This window comes from Pempheris klunzingeri, chromosome 18 (assembly GCF_042242105.1).
Source record: "Pempheris klunzingeri isolate RE-2024b chromosome 18, fPemKlu1.hap1, whole genome shotgun sequence".
Taxonomy (NCBI): domain Eukaryota; kingdom Metazoa; phylum Chordata; class Actinopteri; order Acropomatiformes; family Pempheridae; genus Pempheris; species Pempheris klunzingeri.
Genome location: NC_092029.1, coordinates 9,680,845 through 9,701,305, shown reverse-complemented (window position 1 = coordinate 9,701,305; position 20,461 = coordinate 9,680,845). Strand labels below are relative to the sequence as shown.

The window sequence follows — 20,461 nt, the reverse complement described above, 5'->3', positions numbered from 1 at the left end:
GTAGCTCAGAAGTAAACATAGTAAACACTTGCACAAACATGCACAAATGTCTCAACCGAAACCCATAAACCCATCCCGCTTTTTCTTTTTACGTACAGTAACAGTGTAATTGGCAGCTGTCACAGGACCAGCAGCATTTGCATCTCAGGACGTTCCCAAGAAACTGCGTCGTCCTGTCATATATTAGCTTTTTGTGATGTCACTGTCAGTCATCGATTTTTCAAAGTGGCTCGTGTCTCTGTTAAATACAGTCTTAGCCTAGTTTGCTATTCCATGCCGCAGCTCTGAAAACTTATCGCAGCTCTCAGTGCTCTCCCATGGGTGTTTTCTGAGAACAAGACAAGTTGAGGCATGTGTGTGTGTGTGAGTTCAATCTGATCAGTTTGTTTATTCATTCAGAGGCGATGCTTTCAACAATCTGCCTATCATGCTGGTTATTTCATCTCCACATAAGTCTTAATATAGCTGACAGCAGCCTCGTCTATCCATCTTTTCCTCTCTTTTTGGCTCTCATACACACACACATATATACACACATCCCCTTATACTGTCAACATCCCCGCAGTCAACGATCACTTTACCATTCATGCCCCTTTTCCTTTTTCCTTATGCTCTTTCTTCAGGTTGTTTATTGATTCAGTATAGAGATCTGATGGAGTTCTTTCCATAGTGATGGTGAATCTAGGCTTTCAGTTCATTAATATTTCATCGTGGATTTATGTCTCCAAAAGAAGACTGAAAGTTTGGGCTGTTCAAACAGAAGCAAACAGAAAGAGAGGGAGGAATTGTTTTTGTCTGCCTAAGGGTCAAGGAGAGGTAGAGGTTTGTGTGATTTGGCTGTGAGTCATAAGATAAAGCACATTTAACAGCAAAAGGGCTCGAAGCATTTTTGCTCTCCACCATCAAAGAAAGCAGTAAGTTTGCATTGTGTTTCAAGGTTTCTAGTCACCTACACATAAGATAACTAAAAAGGATTCAGAAAAGATGGAAAAATTAAATTAAAATTCCTGCTTTACTGAGTTTCTATATTGTATTACATTTTATATATTTAGCATGAAAAATCCAGAATTTCTTAATACAATGATATAAGAGCCTATTCACTCAGACTCTCAAGTAATTCTTTGGCGACACAAAGAAGACAGAATAACAAGTACCATCTTGTGCTACTGTTACACACTTAGCCCAACAGTATTTCAAAATGTGCCACAATAATGCCATGCTTTCACAATAGTTCACAAAATATTGGAGACGCTATATGAAAAAGGTCCTAAACCCTGAAATAACTCAATGACAATTGCAAGTACTGCTAAAAAAGTGAGTCATATTATGCTGATAACCAATTAGCAGCATTGGTCAGCAATAAAAGTGGTGTGGCAGGCAGCACTGTTTACTGCAGTGAACAGACCCAAATAGTCTGTGGCCAAATTGTTAATGTCTTGAAAAAAAAAAAAAAAAGTATAGCGTATCATCCTCTAAAACCAACGCAACTTATGCTGCACACACAATTCTCCCACTGAAAAGGATCATAAACTGAAATTAGTTCACTCAAAATATTTCAAGATAGACAGACATAGGGATAAGTCCTATGACACAGTTCTCTCTAACAAGTACTTTCATTATTTAGTCAACTCCCAGCAGGTGTAAATATATAATTAACTATCTGAGAAAACAGACTGAAAACAATCTTTCACTGTACATCCCCAACATCTATTGTACAATATAACAAAGATGTTTCTAATCTATCATTTTTCTGGGGGGTTTCTTGAAATCCCCCATCAAGGACACCTGGAAGTCCCCTGCTTTGGGATCCACTGATCACTGCCAGAAATTAGTGTTAATTACCTGTAATTGAATTAGCTGTGGGCAGAATGAACTTGCCTGTGTGCGTTGACGTGGCTGCCAGGTGTCCTCCAGGGCGTAGCTGATGTAGGGCCCACTGCATATGGAGCACTCCAGCATGACAGGGCTGGCCAGGAGGGGCGAGGCGTGGATCCCCCAGGACTGACAACCGCCAAGGTGCACGTCTGAGTCTGCTTCCTTCTGCTTGCCTGTACCGTCGCCGTGATGGCGAGCGAGCATCTTCCACTTCCTGACCTGTACGAGAAGTTAAAGTTTAAAGCCAAATACTTTATTATCACTGTCCAGTATCTCCAAATTTCGTGATATTTGAATTTTCAGATAAACTTTCTCCTACATTTTGTCACAAACCAATAGTTATAGTATTAATTTATGAATAGTCATTTGAAGTTACATTCAATACAAAAAATGTTTAATAGTTATAGTACACACATGAAGCAGCAATTTAAAGTGGATGTCAACATAATCACGTTATGAGTGAAATATTTGAGGGTCACATTTGTATTGCACAGGAGGCAGTGAGTCAGTTCGTCTCAGCTTTAGCAGTAATCTCCTCTCATATGACAGCTGCTCAGTGACACACTGTCCCGAGGCCTTTTCACCACAAACACCTCTTCTCAATCATCATCTGACCGGCAACACTGACTGAATACATAACATGGGCATAAAACACCATAAATACACACACACACACACACACACACACACACACACACACACACGTACAGGAGAGAGAGGGTGTGAGAAAGAAATATGAGGTACATGGGACAATGGAAGCTAAGGTCAAGGTGCATGTAGTTCTTGAGGAAACTAAATTGCAATGATGGATGTGCCGGTGACCCAGAATGACTGTTATATAAGGTAAATGGTGTCCTTGGCACACAGAGCGGACAGGTTCAGTGACTTCAGCCATTTCAAATGAGTCTTATCAAGGCCTCTATCAGTGCCTGCTGCTCTGCAGGCCTCTGCATTGCCACAACCTGGCAGTGGGAAATGTGTGTGAGTGAGATTGTGTGTGCGTATTTGTGTGTGCATGTGTATTGGTGTCAAACTTGCAACTCGGCAAAAAAACTTTCCCCATGTGTGAACGGTCGCTCCCCTGACTATAATTATAGCTCAGTGCTGGAAGGACAGAACAGATTCAAACAATTACTGAGGGTGTCAAACACAATGTGATTCCATTCTGTCATAACAGTGTGTGTATGTGTGTGTGTGTGTGTGTGTGTGTGTTTGTGTGTGTACGTGTGTAGTTAAGCCAAAGTTGAGAAAATGTAATACATATCAATATCGCAACCCAGTGGACTTATTGGATTTTAGATTTTAATCAAAATGCTGTAATTACTTTGCTTTGAATTTATTACAACACAAATGGTATATATTTGATTTTGTTTCCTTTAATTGTTTCCTAGTTTGAATTTATGTGGATATATTTTTCTGAATTGCACACTAATTCACATCTTTATCTCAAATCCGTGAAGGCTTATGTGGAGCACATCTGTATTTATTGTCATCTATAAATTATAAACACAAAGGAAGTCTAGGACAGAGTCTAGGACAGAGTCGAGATATCTTTGTGTGAGTCATAAACATCTCTATGCAACAGTTCATCATATTTATGTTTATACAGAGCCATGGATGCATTACCATTTTTTATAGGGCTGAAATGTACATGTTTGTCATGCAAATTATCTTTTATTGTATGGCCTCTTAGTGAACTCGTTCCAGAGAAAGTACCGTGCATCCCTTCAGTGGGTAAGAAAATATGTGCACAGGAAGTATAACACACACACACACACACACTAATATGTGCTCCCCCTTCCTATTAACCTCTTTCCCTGCCATTTGACCTGGTTTTCTGCTGTGACCCTTTAAGACAACAGCGGTCCTGCTATAAGTTAGGTTACATAAGACCTACATAAGATTTGTCCTTTCACCTCATAAACTCAGGATGTAATATAGCGCAGGGAATTTCTCGTACTCAGGCCAGGATGTACACATCAGCCATACAGTCCCATAAATTAAGACAAAAAAAACATACAGCAGCACATTTATACTTCATCAGCCCCCTTTCTTCTGCTTCCTACTTACTAATATCATCTGCCCTTTGCCTTTGTTCTTTACACATCATCTTTAAAAAAAGACACAGTATCAGTCACTAACAAAGTTATGTAAAACCTTCATCTAAAGAGTTGCACTTTACTCTCATACAGGACACGAAGCCATAAAATACATGGTAAAGTATTTTAACAGTGATAAAACTGTAATCGTAAACATTTTTGTAGGAAAACACCGCATAACTCACACTACTAAGTATACAGCAAACACACTTAACAATAGACATTCACATCAGGACAGTTTCTGCATAAAGTCCATTTATATTGGGGGTAGACAAAATAACAGAAACAGTGCACCACAGTAGCCACGTAGTAAGTGCTGATTTGATGAAGCTAACAGTTAGGACAAAAAGGACTTTGATTATTCTTTTTGGTTAGTCTCTTATTTGATTTAAACATCCTTAATATTGTTAATATAGTTAAGTTTTACGGTGAGGGTAGTCATAATACTGTGGGTAGAGTTAAGATTGCATAGTTTTGAGTATGAAGCTTGACTGGTTCGTCTATTGACTTCACAGTTAAAAAGTAAGTTAAGGGTAAGGCATGGGCTGATGCCTGTTGTATTGGTTATGGTTAGCATACTATATACTGAGCAGTACTTGGTATTGATCATTGGATACTAAGCAGTAACAGACTGATATAATATGAAACAATACACTAAATAAATGTTAAAAGAGACTCAGGTATAAGCAAACCACTAGTAAGTATAGTTTTAGAACTGGACAGTCCAAATACTTTGGAAAAAATAAAAGCTTACAGATACTGCTTCTATAACTTTACAATGGTGTCAGAAAAACTAGATAACATTTACAGGAACAGTAAAACAGCGCTGGCAGAGAGGATATGTTGTCACCACCAGACAGACAGTGACTAAAAGACATTTAAGAGGATATTTGCTGAACCAACCAATCTGACAAAAACAAACATGCTGACAAAAATCATAATGGTGAGCTTCTCTAAACTTGTATTTACAGCTGCTATATTCCTTTGTAGGACATTTCTGCTGTTCTGTCCATCCAGTACAAGCAATGCCTCCGCCTGAGGCCTTTGTACAATGCACAGTAGATAAGGGCAGAGTTTATAATGGTGTTATTAGCCAGCCCATGGCACTCATTCCTTGTAACCCCCTTTTGGCCTTGTCCTATATCCTCTACCAACTCCCCTTGGTGTGTTACTCTACCTCTAACAGGCTGTGTGATGTTCCACATGTGTCTGAGCATCAAAGAGTAATGAAATGAGGGGAGGAGAGAGAGCATCTGCAGGGGGAATCATAAAGTGGAGGAGGGGAATGAGGTGCAAGCAGAGATACGGAGACAAAGAAAAATATGTTTGAAAGACAAAAAGATCAACAGACAGAATAAGAGTGTGAGATAGTCTCACATAAGCCGTCCCATTCTCTGTCAGAGATAAGACTTGCTCATTAACACCAAGGTCACCGCTCTTTCTTCTCCCTTTCTTTTCTCCCGATTCTGTTCCTAGATCGCAAACATGGGTCTTAAAATGAATGAGGGAGGGTGGGGGAGGGGGGGCAGATCCAAATGGGTAGAGAGGCACAGAACAATGATTCAGGCAGTCCAAATGGAATTCAAACGCCAACTACAGTGCGTCCCGTGGGAGATTAAGACTCAGAAATACTGTTCAGAGCCAGAGAACAAGAGAGAGAGAGAGAGAGAGTCAACCTGAAAAATGAGAGCGAGTATCTGAGAAACAAGACAGCAGGACAGAGAGAACTGTAATGTTATTGTTGAACAAGGAAAAGGACCAAGGGTAAGTTTGGGATTTCAAGATTGGGATATTGACCCTAAGCTGCTTTCTGGTTAGTGTCCAGTTACATCCTCTTGGGTTGTACTCTGACTCTTTTCATCTTTAAATCCTGGAGGAGGAGGTCTCTGAACCCTGACTTCCTAGCAAAACATTAATATTCATGGTTATCTACTTTGCCCGATCAACTGCAACTTTTCTTGGAAATTAAAAAGCTGCCATGTCTGTGGACTTTCTTAGCATCTCCTTTCATATTTATCTGACACTTTTTCTCATTTGTAAAGAGAAAGAGGGGAGTAAGTGGCACAGAGCCTATTTACTCACTGCAAGGGCTATTATGAGATTTGTTTTGTTCTCCTTTGTTTTGACATTAAATCTCTCCTCATGTCTCATTGAGATAGTCGTAACAGTCCAAACATTTCACATTGCGTCAACACAGTTTGACCAAATTGGCCAAAAGTGAAAACATTGGATCACTGACTCTAGAAACACTGCAAAATATATTCATAGACACGGCTCATCAGATTAATCTACCTAATCTGACAAAGTTACTGGGTGTCAACTTTCTCTTGCATAATAAAATTGGATTTGTTTCATAGATATCTGTGAATGACTGTACATATAAACAAGACTAAGAGTCGACAGCCATGCTAGCAGCTCTTTGAAGCTTAAATAACAATGTTAGAAAGTTATGTCAACCTCAGGGGATCACTAAAGTCAGCGGGATTCATCGCCTGGGGAGCATGAATGTCTGTAAAAAAAATGTATAGTAATAGTCAAACAAATGACCAAATCTAGACTCGACCCAAAGCAGATGTTTGCTATACTTTTTCAAATGGATATCAAAGCTTACTGTCCATTCATGGATTTAACAGCATGCCAATACACTCATTTTGCACCCTATGAATGTTAGATTATCTCCCTTTGTTGCTGCATTACATTGGATTTTATTCACGAATCTCAAGGTTTAAGCACCACAAAACCACAATTACATCTTTTGGCTGACCTGCACTGGAAACAGAATAACAGTACTTTCACGGTACAACAAAATGCAGTATGTACTAACAAAGCACAACTACAGTAGCCTGTTGTGCACTAGTAATGTCATGAGTAAGCACATGGTCCATGTGGAAGCAGATCAGGTCAACTCTAAGCTTTAGTTGTCGAGCGTGAGCCATAAGCCCCAAAACCTCAGTGCACAAAGCAGTTTCAATAGAGCTGGAAGGGGGAAAAAAAGTAACACTGCATAGTCAGGGTGCTGCTGAGCCTCTGTGCCGCCGTAATTTTGGCATTAGCTCTGGAACATCAAGATGGAAGAAGGGATTAGCCGGGTTCTCAGGGTAGATTAGAACAACAATAATTCCAAAATTCCCCCACAATGAGACTCAGAAGGGAGGATGCTCCTTTTTTTTCTAGTGAGCCAAGGTCAGCGGAGAGAAAGGGGGAGGGAAGGAGGAGAGAGGGAGCATGAAGGAGAGCTACTGATGCTGGTCGATGTCCCTGATACAGGGGACTTTAATCCACAGGAGGTAAAAACTGATGCAGGTCTTTTTGCAGGTCTTTTGAATCTGGTGATTATTCACAGTCACAGATTAGACATTGTATATATTCTGCATCATAGTCCATTTTATATCAGTTAATACACAGAAAAACATGATATTTTATGCCAAAAATTATAATTTATATCACTTTTCCTCTCACTCTTGCCCTGAAACACTGATAGAATTATCAAAAATAAAGCCGTGTCACTTTCCTTATATTTCACGCCATGTAGTCATGCAGATGTGTATCTCTACATTTGCCGAATCCCTTTGTTACGTGTATCAAACCAGGGACAGATTAATCAGGACGGATCTTCTCATCATGAACAACTTGCCTTACTTTTCCTTCCTCTGCTCCCTTGTACCTGTTATAGCTAGGATTTGGTGACACACAACAAAGCTAATTTGCACATCCCTTTGTATCAGAACAAACCCAGCAAACTGCCAGCTAGGTATGAACTGCCTTCTCTGTGCTTATTTATCTCCCTCCTTGTGCTTTGGCAGAGACAGCTTGAATAATGCTGCAGTAGCTGCAGAAGCATATGTACTGTGCCATTTTAGCATGTCTATACACATTAACTCTGAGCAAAAAGCAGAGATCATGCAAGAAAAGCAATTCCAAGTTTATTACTCCAACCACATTCTTCCACTGCAAGAGAATTTGGCTTTGGAACAAAAGAATAGCAAAGGATTAGCAGTTTTCCATTGCTAAGTGTATGGTAAACAGCGGTAGCTTTGAACTGCTTTCCAGACCCTAAGAGAGTTCCCTTATTCAAATGCTGCTTAAATATGTTTAACTCAAGGGAAAGAACGTGAGTCACAACAATAGGACGATGGCAGGAAAATGTTAAGGTTGGAAATGATATAGGGTGTGATTTTATCAGAGGAACATCAATGTAAGTATGAAGTGGAAGTCAAGGTTTTCAACAACCAACCAGCTGACGCTGTCAGGTATTGCCAGGAAGACAAGAAGGAACTGGAAGCTGGCCAAACTGATACAAGCTGGCTTCAAACCAAAGCTAAGCTGGCACCTCATCAGTTTCATTACTAAGCAAAGACTCAGGGGTTTCTTACTGATGGCATTTATATGGAGGGAATGTGCTGAGGTCTTTAAGGAGGAGAAAATAAAGTTTTCACTCAACTAGCTGAAGTGTTGAAAAGAGTAAAAAGTTTGCAATGAGAAGCATTTCTCCATGGTTTTGGTACAGTATGCATGACAAGCCAACAACCTGGAAAGAGATTTTGGCTCCTTACTCTCCGCGTATCTCTTTGTATCAGATATAATTGGACCTCGTGGACTGTTCCTCTTAATTCCTTCTTATTCCCAACACAAGCGTAAACCTGCCTTGACAGTAATGCAATTCATGGCATATGTTACCAAAGCTAGAATCAAGTGAGGTTCTGGCAAGGCTGTGTAACCTGATTAGTGAGTGAGGAGAGGAAGTGTTGGTCAGGAGAGGCATGGGCGACAAAGTTCACCACTTCATTAGGTGCAGCGAGTTATCCAATACAGCAGCCCTGCAATAAAACACATATTTTTGCAGAGACTGTGTCAGACAGTCTAGAGTTATTTATTACAGATTGTGGTGTTGTATTTGATTTCATCATGCTGAATTACGTTTCTAATATTGACCTAAAAATTGGTGATGAATCAGCCTAAAATCAAGATTTTCCATCCAGTGGTCACAGTTTTAATTTAATCAGCAGTGAGGGAGATGGCTTGAGTCCAGTCCAGAGTTCATGTTCTTGCCTCGAAAAACGTCAGTTGAGTGCCAGTAAAAGGTCACCTGTCTTTGAATATGACACACAAGTCATTAACCATTAGCTCCATTATGAATAAGACTGGCTGAGGAACTGCTGCTTCTCAGAAAGCACACCGAAGGCACTTCACAGATAAGACTACGTCAAGAACCAAAGTCTGGAGTTCAAAGTCCACCAGAAGTGTATTCTCACATTACAGAGGAAACATCACACACCATTAAAGCGAGAAGTCTGAGAAGTTGATTTTAACAGCCAACATGTAGGCCGTTTCTACCTCTGAACTCCCCCTGACTTGTGACCTGATTGGTAGTTGTACTTGTGATCGACTCACATTCTCACCTCACAGGATCTTTGAATGAATTCAGCTCACCATCATCACTCCCTCCTCCTCCTCCTCCTCCTCTCATTCACTGACTCAAACGCTATGCATTAGCATTCATGGAGCAGAACTCAGCCTGCAGGGTCTTGTCACTGCTGAAGGAGAGCAAGAGAGGAGGATTTGTCACAGGACGTCTCTCTCTGTTTTGTCTCCGCTGAGAACAGTAAGGCCAACTTAAACTTAGGGTACACGTTTAAAAACGCCACAGATCATAACTGTGAGGACAAAGGTACGCTATGATCACACTTCAGTTCTAGCTGACTCAAACAAAATGTTAACAAGGTGAACTTACTGCACTGACAAATGATGTAAGCCTGTTTCTGCATCGAAGCAAATTTATAGAAATTCGAATACAGTTTTTGCCCTCTACTTTGTACCACCACTTTCAGCTGAGATCTAATCAGTAGTCAACGACAATCTCTCAGGCTGCATGGGAGTAGATAAAAATCACTGTTCTTCTTGGACACGCTTGGCTTCTCTCATCGCTTTGGATTTCTTCACCCCCCCCTCCCATCCTCCCTGCTTCACTTCCTGCCTTCTTTCCCTACTTCCTTCGTCCCCTCTCCTGTCCTCTCTCTCTCTCTCTCTCCTTTCCTCTCCCGCATGAGTGAGTTTTGGACAGTAAACACAAATGGAACCTGAGCGGGTCAGGCCTCTCAAGGTAAAGCTGGAGTTTAAACCAGACCGAATACAGTGACTGATTAACAACTATCACCTGATCCTGACCCAGAACAGGCCACGATGAAAGGAAATAACAACTGAGCTAATGGCTATAATGGCTCATATAATAGCCAATACAAAAATAGATTATAACAGAGCTGTTTTGCTGTTATGTTGTTTGTGTTTCAGTTGTTGTTCCCTGATGATATAATCATCTCTGATTCTAGTGCGAATAAACAGCCATAGATCTGCTTAGAAACCATTATAAGAAGATGCTCCTTATGACTCCAGAACTTGCTTGTGAATTATCATGTTTATCATGCAAAGCCTTACTAAAGTTCCTTCAATATTGTAGTGGCGCACTGAAATTGTATGACAAGAAATACAACATGCAAGGACAAAAAGCTGTCAGCAGAAGTTCATGTTCTTTCCATTTTTGATTAAGTCTTCATCAAGAACAGTACAGACTTGATGCAAGAGATTAGTGGAAAGGCTGAGATTGCACTAGCACTGTGTGTGTGTGTGTGTGTGTGTGTGTGTGTGTGTGTGTCTGTTGATGTGCACATAGGACAGTACAGGACATTCTTATCTGGAGGATTTATATGCTTTTGATTTCTGGTCATGCTCAGGCAGTGGGGCAGATGCTCTGACCTCATCCTCTGTCTTCTAATAAAACTGTCCTCTCAGCTCTTCCCATCTCTCTCTTTCTCTAGCTGTGCTATTTCTCTTGTTTATGTCTTTCCCCTCAGTCCCAACAATCCCTAAACTGCTCTCATGTTTCCTCTCCAGCCAGTATTATTTATCCTTTGTTCATTTTTAATTCTAATTCCCCCATTACCCTTTCTTCCCTCCTCCTTACAGTATAACCTCAGTTACTCGACTGCCTCATTTTATCTGCAATCATCCCATGGAAAAATGCAGGCATCATAAATGTAGTACACTAAATTCATAATATAATAAATCAGCGCTATAAAGTTGGTCTATGTTTAGATAGACTCACTGAAAGCGGCAGTGAGGTGAAGGCTATGCAAAGCACAAGGTCAAGGCTAAGCTCTGCTACCTGCATTTTAAATGGTGCTAAAGCTTTGTAATTAGGGAAAAAGTGCTGTGATGGATTTTTAATGAGGAGGAGGTTGTCAGTCTGTCAGGGGAGCCTTTTTGGAGAGAGAGAGAGAGCAATGTACGTAAATGTTCTTATATTAATTAAAGTATTGTAGAGTTCATAACTTATTTATTTTTTGCCTCTAAGGGGGTTAGTGAAAACTCTCATTTCAGTTCATATTCAGCTCCTCTGGCAACAAACAAGTGCAGCCAAATAAAGATTAAGAATTACAAAAGTGCCTTCTCATTATGAGCATAATGCAGAAAAGCTACAGTGAGCAGGACCAAAAGTTGAACACTGAATTTTCAAAAATACAGTCTTAAGGCAAAATCATGAACTTTTAGATTCATAACAGCATGAAAATTAAAGGATAAAGAGCATCGTATCAGACCACGACAAATGTCCCCAGAGCTCTCCCTTCTGTCTCTTCACATTTAAGAGTAAGCTGACACTGTCTGTCAACGTCTGGTGTCTTACTCATCTCCTCTAAAATGTGACAGCAGCCTCTCGGCGTCATCACCCCACTTTCTTAAGTACGAGTTGAGTCTTGTTAGACAGCAACTGTTACGGTTCACTGTGATGGGCTGATAAATTTCATATTGAAGCTTTGCTCATTTGCACTTGAGTCAGGCCGTGGGTGGCCCCCTCAAGAACAGAGCGGTGTGTTTGGCCAGCAAAATGTTTCTGTCACCGTTCCATTTGTTGAACAAGTGTCACGCTCCTTGAGTGTTTGGCAAACTGACTTTGAGGGCCTGAGTTGTTATATGTGAGTGTTTGGACAGAGTGTGCTGAGATATGGTACAGTATGTAATGAGCAGTACATGACATGACGTCTGTGTGCTGAAATTTGTCAATGAGTATTTGACACAAAGTCAAACACAGCAAGATTGCATTTCACTCCATATTTAGAATATGGTCCACACTGCTACTGTGTGTTGTAACTTTCCAGTTTAAATGTGGTCAATCATTTATCAGGTCTTGGATCACAAAACCACATATAAGATATGAACGGCTACTGTAGGTCATTCCTGTTGATCTCCACATTAGCTTGGCGCATTGACTTCACACACTCATGCACACACACTCTGCAGTGACAACTCGCTATGACTCACCACAGAGCCCCCTTCCTCTTTAACCTCCCCAGCCTGCTCCCACCTCGCTGCAACACCCATTAATTCAACACACGCACACACCGGTTATCTCCAGTGATACATTAGTGACAGATCTATTGGTTGTGAGGGCAAGAGGTGGAATTGATGGAGAGATAGAGCGAGACAGAACAGGCCTGGAGGAAAACCAGAGCAAAATGAAACAAAATGGGAAAGAAAACTCAAGGGCTGCAGGAAAGAGGACGGTGTGATGGACATCAACACTGCCCTGTTTCATATTCTTATACCCAGTGTTTCTCAGTGCGCACACTCACATGCAAACACACACAGAACAGCGTGGCTTTGTCTTGCTGGGGCAGTGATGACTCATTCTCTCCTGTCACCCATGGGACTTGAAACACACACACACACACACACTGAAGGGAGAACCAATTGATGGGTGTGATGATTGATGGGAGTGGGATAGCTATTATGATAGCAGTTGCATAACCAAGGACAACCTCGACACTTGCAGCTTGCATTGGTGTGAATGGACTGGTATATGCATTTCTTGACAGCATGCACTGGTGTTTCTTTTTATTGTTTAATTTTTATTACAATGTTCATGTTCTCCGCTGAATTTATGCTAATTGCAGAAACACCAGCCTATGGTGAGCAACAACAACAACAACAACAACAACAACAAGGAGGGCTTTGAAAAAAGTCCCCATCTTCAGTTGCCTTAGTATTTATGTTGCCTAACAACACTCATGGTGGAGCTTAAAGGGAGAATAAAGACAAACAGAACAATATGTACTGTTAGTACCTAATTTTGATGAGTGCTAATGGGCAAACAGAGGGATGTCTGTACAATGAGTGTTGTGACGGAGTGTGTAAGTAGATGTATTTGCGCCTGCAGGCCAGAGGAGATCTCTGGTGAGAGGATTGTGGGATGAGGGGGTGTATGGCACACATCACGAAATAGGTCACATCTTCCTAATTAACTCTACATTTACCCCTTAAATTTCCAATGAAGTTTCTTTAAATGTAGAAAAAGCTTGTGTCACATTTAAAATCACACTAACACTTTTAATAACTATTAAATATTACTTTGCTGAGATTTGTGTAATTCTAGTGTGGGTCATGAATTGATTTGAGAACATAAAATGGAAATATTCCACATTTCCATTGTGCATTATTCTATACATATTTCAGTTCATATTTCAGAGTATAAAAGATTTTATATCTTTCATTTTTCAAAATATCCTTAATTTTATTACAGATTGGCTCATCATTCTTGTTGGTAATAATGGTGGTGGCATGAGTCTGAAACATCCCGGGCTTTCTAGTGATGTAACACACATTTTCTGTCTTTTCAAAATGGGGGAAGGCATTTAAGTGATCTTGTGTGTTGAAGGTTGTTTTTTATTTTTTATTTATGAGAGTCATAACTATATTATACTCAGATTTTAGAAGTGTATGTCAATTTTAAGCCTTTCACACATTTCAACCCTCTGGGACTTGCCTCTTCAACCAGTTTCCAGCCTTCAGGAAACACCGAGTGAGGCAGCAAAGATTTTGTTAAAAATTACTGAGACATAGTCAAACATTGAGCTATCAGCAGAGTAGAAAGAAGGAGATGAATAGTTTTTAAAATTTGTTTTATACTTGTTTCCAAAATTCATCAATTGAGAAAGAATTGAAAAGAAAATCTAATGTTTTATCATTAACAAATTGTGCCTTATAATGTCCATTAATGTCCACTAAAAGGGACGTTATAAATAAAAGAAAATAGTTAATACTTAATAATCACTTAATAACATTTTTGAGGAAAAAAATAGTAGTAGACAGTTGTAGTAGAGGTGACAAGTGATGAAGGCAGCTAAATGTGTGTCTCAGGATAGCATGAGACTGAAATCAGCACTGACACAAATACATTTATGGATACACGCGCTCTCTCTCTGTTTGATGTTCCTTTTACCTTGCAGCCCTTGCTCTTGTCATGGCCACTGGTTTGCCCGCTGGCAGGGCATGGCGAGCACGGCTCCTGGTGGTAGTACTGGCCGCCCTGCAGGCCACCGTAGTGACAGCAGCCGTAAGGTGAGGGGAAGTGCGTGTACCACAGGTCATCGGCCAGCGGACACTTTGGACAGGGATACAGGAGACCTTTTCCTTGGGCCTTCTCCACGCTCACCTTGGGGTTCCTCATCCATCTTCGTACCTGCACAGGGAAGAAACGTTCATGTCAAAAGCAGTCGGAGAAAATAATACCTTGAAGGAAAAAGGTTTTATCTGACTTTCTCTCACTTTCTCTTCTTATTCTTCACATGTTTTTCTAAGTACTGGCACAGGTGCTTCACAAACACACACACACACACTGTCAACTCTGCCAGCTGCTCCTTTGATCAGAGAAAGAGGACTTTCTCACGTTATCCCTGATTAAATGTCAGTTCAAGTGGGACAGACACCACACACTCACAGAGTTGCACTTCAAAGAGGCACAGATTGCTTCTCTGCTCTGCCACACTTTGAACACATCAATCAGAGAGGGAACACACACAGAATGACATGCATGCACACACACCTGCTGCATGTTGAGGACACACAGCACAATGTTGATTGCACCCTCCAATATGATAAAAAATGAAGTCTATCTTGTCTAACATGGTCTAGGCTTCTTTGAAATCCTTTGACTCAGTTTGCTTTAAAGGAGACATATTATGCGCATTTTCAGATTCAGACTTGGAAGTCCTACATGTAACAAGTTGTAATGTTCAAAACACATTATTTTTCTCATACTGTGCATACTGCTTATTGTTCTTTTCAGCCTCTATCTGAAAAGCCCAGTCTGCTCTGATTGGTCAGCTCCATAAAGCCTGAGCAGGCACCGCCCACCAACCTCCACATCAGCTCTGCCGTCTCCGGAGCGTTGTCCCTGCTCCAAAAGGGAGCCTCAATTGTCAAGCTGCCAAATAAACAGCAAAACAATATAAAACATAAAGTTTCCAGACTTACGTCGGGTCATGTACAGTGAATCGATCCATCCTTGAGCCTGTACCATTGTTAAGAGAGTAGTACCAAGTAAAATAATACTACACACACACACACACACACACACAACAGTCGTTTTTTCACAGCAAGGACTTTTCCTTCAGATGTCCATCTAAAATTAAGTGAATCCACTGGATCTTCACTCATATGGTGGGAGGACATGGTGACTGTCTGGGTTTTGCAGCCAACAACAGCACAGTTTGCGTGCTTTGCTTGTACTTTCAAACTAAAGCTAGCATTAGCTACACAGCAATGGCAGACAGTGAGGTGGATTCAGTTTTTCAGTGGGTGGACCGTCAGTCCGGCAGATCACTGGGTGTGATGTCACAAGAGGGGCCAAATCTAAATGTGAGCAGGAGAAAATGAGGCTGGTCTTTTCTCATAGTTTCAGGGTACTGGCACACCAGGGATGCAAATTTATGTTGACATTAAAACGTGCATTTTGCACAATATGTCCCCTTCAATTTCAGCAATACAAAGAACAACTTGGAGAAAGCGATCCACATGTGGCTATTATGATGAATTATCCCAAATTAAAGCCCTTGTCACTGACAGATGTTCATGTTATGCAACCATATGGTACAAACAATGAGTGAGGCGTTGTGTTTGATGGTGAGATGTTTCAGATACATGCAGAAGTTGGTTCACACAAGCACATCGCATACACACACCACTCCTTGAGTGAGTAAGACTTCCAAAAAAGCACTGTCACCGTACCATAGTATGCTGTGTGTGTGTGTGTGTGTGTGTGTGTGTGTGTGGGTGTGTGTGTGCTGGGAAGAGGTGGTGAAAGTAGAGAAGAAACAGAAAAAAGGCCACACGGGAGAAAGAAAGAGAGCGAGGCAGAGAGAGATGGGTAACATTGTCACGAGGCACCTTATGAAATGTTGTCCTGCTGCGTGAGTTGAACATTTAACAAACACACACCGTGGGGGCAGTAGCCTGTGTGACCGAGCAGCACACAGTCCAGACAGCTGTGACACACACACACACACACGCAGACAGCCAGACAGCATGTTAAGGCATGTCGTGTCTAAAGGAAAACAGACTTAGAAAAACACTCCAGCAGGTCAACTCAAAAACAAACCAGTCACTGCAGGGCTCGCACAGAAGTCCAATGACACACACCAAAAATAAGAATACTACTACAGAGGTGTCTTCACATCGAACATGAACTGAGTGTACTTGTGATTGACGTTATATCCAATTAGAGGATTTTTTCCTTTGTTTTTTTGTCCTCATATTCCAAGCAGCGTGAGAAATGTTTTGGCATTACACCAGTGATCAAACAGTGCGCTGTCATACCTCTTGTTCAACATGTCACACTGACGATGAAACTGATGAGAGGTGTCATCCGATGCTTAACACTTATTCACTTCAGGCATAAAAACACAGCAGTAGCAATGTGTATTCCTCTCTGTAGCTCGCTTTAAAACTCAGCGAGGATCTATGCATTACATCATATTTTTGATGGCTTCATTTGTCAATGTGTAACACTGTGTCATATTTCAAAAACTATTTTGTAACTTTGGAAGAAAATGTTGCATCCCAAAACTGCATTTGAAACTTTCCTAAATTGCCTAAATGACACACCTCAATGTTTTGGAACAAAGTTGTCATATTATATCCAGATCTGTATTTGTGTATCTTATCATGAAATGGCTTAAATACAGTCCGAACTCACAGACAAAAACACCCAGTCACACACGGAACCATTGATTTTATATTTTCCTTTCTCATTTGTATGACAGAGTGCTCTGTCTGCACTCTTCCCATTATGTGATTAGGCTTCTTTAGGCACAAACAGAGAGACAAACATTTTGAACAGCACAAGGCTTTAATTGCCCCTCGGGCACAATAATGAGATGGTTCACAGTATAATACTGTGCCACTTGAAAAAGTCCTCTACATTTGTATTTTTTAGCAACTCATGGATACATAAGGTAACAATTACGCTTTTTAGGGTGTTTTTTATCCATTGATGTCTATTAAGAATTTAGATAGATAGATAGATGATAGGTAGATAGGTAGATAGATAGATAGCTAGATGATAGGTAGATAGATAGATAGCTAGATGATAGGTAGATAGATAGATAGATAGATAGATAGATAGATAGATAGATAGATAGATAGATAGATAGATAGATAGATAGATAGATAGATAGATAGATAGATAGATAGATAGATAGATGGATAGATGGATAGATGGATGGTTGGATGGTTGGATGGTTGGATAAAATCCCATGGGGGATTCATTGCAGCAGAATGTGACTGTGGGAGTGGATGTGTGTTTGTGCGTGGGTGTTAACACAACACAATCTGCCCATATTAACCAGCCGAGTCATCAGTGATCCACACCATACTGTACGCCATCTGAGACCAACACACACTTTGGACAACTCCCCTGCGAGCATGAACACATGTCGATGATGCAGCCAGAGTAGAAAAGTATCTAAATCTACCCAGCAACCTAAAGCCAAAGAATGTTTATCAAGCATATAAATGAAACAAATTGTTGATTGTTCCCAATTTGTTGTTAGCCTGGAAGATATTCAGCCCCTAAAGCTGAAAATGTGGTAACTTGAATATAATAACCTGTGCAATAAACCCTTACTTTATTATCTGAATTATTATATTACTCTGTTTGGGGAATGGAAGAAATAATGTTGTGCCATATTCCCAAAGCAATACAGTGATTATTGAGTGAATGCATCACTCCAACTCTCCTCCACAAGCTGGAATAATGTTAGTCATTTTCTTTTCGTCACAGCCCACAGTCACACTGCTCCATGTTTTCTTTTGATCTCATGTAAATCGGCTGCAAATTATTCAGATTTCAGGAAGCAGAAGTTGAACTCTTCATCAAGCTTGGCATGTTTTGAGTGAGTGTAACAAACCCTAATGGAGATTTAGACAAATTACAGCATATAATGAAGCTTAAAAGCCCAACAAATGCCTGATGGTGTCAATTTTCGCAGTAAATTTGCAACCTTTTTTGAAACATTGTTGCTTTTCTTCTTTCTTATTGAGTCTAATTTATATTGGATGTTTTAATAATATATTACATTAAGCAGTGAGCACACGGATTACTAGTGCATGAATACATGAATATTGAACGGATATTTAGCCCATTACAGATTGTTTACTTCTGTTTATGGCTGTAACTAACTAATTGATTTTATTATAAATTAATCTGCCAACAGTTTTCTAGAAAAAGCATTTGGTCTGTAAAATGTCAGAAAATTGTAAAAAATGACAAGGTGACATCATCAAACTGTCAAAAACCCAAAGATGTCATCAAACTAGCAGATGTTCCTATTTGACAAGTCAAAACCACTGCTTTCTAATTCATCTTTTTTACACTCAAACAATGACTGATTATTATGATGGCCATATGACTAATCAATTGTCAATATAGTTGCTGATTAATTTGCTATTGATAAATACATTTGTGTAGCTCTACATCTGTTATTCCTCTCATGCATGTATATATTTTAACTAGGGGACAACTTCTACTACTACTTATTAGAAATATACTTTGAGTGAGCAAGTTATTGTTAATAAACGTTTATTAATAGTTTATAGTGCAGTAATAACCCTGTAATAACAACATCTTTAAGGTGCCTTATAGTTCAAATTTGCTGCCATCCTGTAGCAAACCTTACTTTTTGCTTGTTTTTTTTCCCCACTTTGTCTCATCCTTTAACTCACTAACATTTTCAACTGCAGCCTTGATGGCTCATTTAAAAAAGAGAAAGTCATTGATGAGGACTGATGAGTTTCTCACTTTCAAATAAGCCATCAGGCCTGCAGTAATCACTGATAAACTGTTTTTGCACTTAGGTAGCCTGTGAAGTCAGAACAACTCTTAAATCTAATAGTCCAAGAAATATAAATGATAGTATAATGCTGCTGCTAATATTGAAACTAACTGTGTGCGGTTAAGTGCATTTTAAAAAATATTTTGTCTATTAAATTACTGAATTGTATTTTTGTTTTTGGAAATGTCAGCATGCAGATTAATTATACAAACACAACCAAGTAAACCAATTAATGCAAACCATTAAGGTTACACAGGAAATGAGTCTTGTGACAGCACTGCAGCATAATGCAGGATATGCTGAGTAGATCCTAAATTATAGGACCCTGCCAGCTCAATGATGTCATGATTTCTGCACAGCAGACACTTGTGGGGTCTCTAATGCAACAGTGTGTTGTAGCACACACACATAGACGCTCAGAGAAACGAACGCAGTAAACACAGATATGCAGGAAGCCGAATGGTGCGCCTGATTAGCGCAGCTTAGCTTTCACAATGACATCATCATCTCTGGCACACGCATGCACACACACACACACACACACAAACAAAAAGAGAGAGAGGGAACACTCCGGCTGTGACACCTCCTCTCTCAGCCGATACACCTCTTGCTCTGGTTGTGTAGGTGCATGTGTGGGCACACACTCACAGATGCATCCATCCCAAAATGGGTGTGCGCGCGCGCGTGTGTGTGTGTGTGTGTGTGTGTGTGTGTGTGTGTGTGTGTGTGTGTGTGTGTGTGATCCAAACTCACCTTTCTCTTGACAAACTGGAAAGCTGAGCACTTCTTAAAGGAAAAGGCAGTCTTCTCTCCCCCTCCTCCCATCCCTGCACCTCCTCCGCCTCCTCCACCACCACCTCCTCCTCCTCCTCCTCCTCCTCCTCCTCCCCCGTTCACCAGCTTCATGGCCGACACCGGCACTCCGCTTGCCTCCGTAGATCCCAGGATGACGGACAGACTGAAAGAGAGTGAAAGGGAGAGAGTTGTTTAAGGCATGAGGGGAAAGCTGTGGCTGTTGCCGATGCAAACGTGGGACAGAAAATAAATCCACTGCCTCTGTGTTTAGAGTGAGAGAGAGGTGGCAAAAAAAAGGATGCGAGGAGGAGAGTGAGAGGGGGTGGAGGTGGTGTTGGAGGTGGAGGATGCAGGTGGACCAAAATGTGAGGGAGAGAGGCAGGATGCTGCAATGAGAATGAGATTACTGGAACAACTAGGTGTCGGGATGGAGATAAAGGTAGGGCGAAAGTGAGAGAGAGATGCACACAAAAAGATGGAGAGAGGAGGAGAAAGAAGGAGAGAGGTACAAGCTCCTGTTGCTGTGAGGAG

General features: G+C 40.6%; 1 protein-coding gene across 1 annotated transcript in view; it reads right to left on the bottom strand.

Annotated features, from left to right (window-relative positions):
- sgk1 (serum/glucocorticoid regulated kinase 1) overlaps positions 1 to 20,041 on the bottom strand; it is a 34,406-nt gene extending 14,365 nt beyond the window's left edge. Inside the window, exons 1-3 of the mRNA XM_070848847.1 lie at positions 19,889 to 20,041; positions 14,245 to 14,484; positions 1,879 to 2,094 (exon numbers count right to left, since the gene is read on the bottom strand). Coding sequence (XP_070704948.1) covers positions 1,879 to 2,094; positions 14,245 to 14,484; positions 19,889 to 20,041 — 609 coding nt within the window. The remainder of the gene's footprint in view (positions 1 to 1,878; positions 2,095 to 14,244; positions 14,485 to 19,888) is intronic.
- Between the last annotated feature and the right edge of the window lie 420 nt (positions 20,042 to 20,461).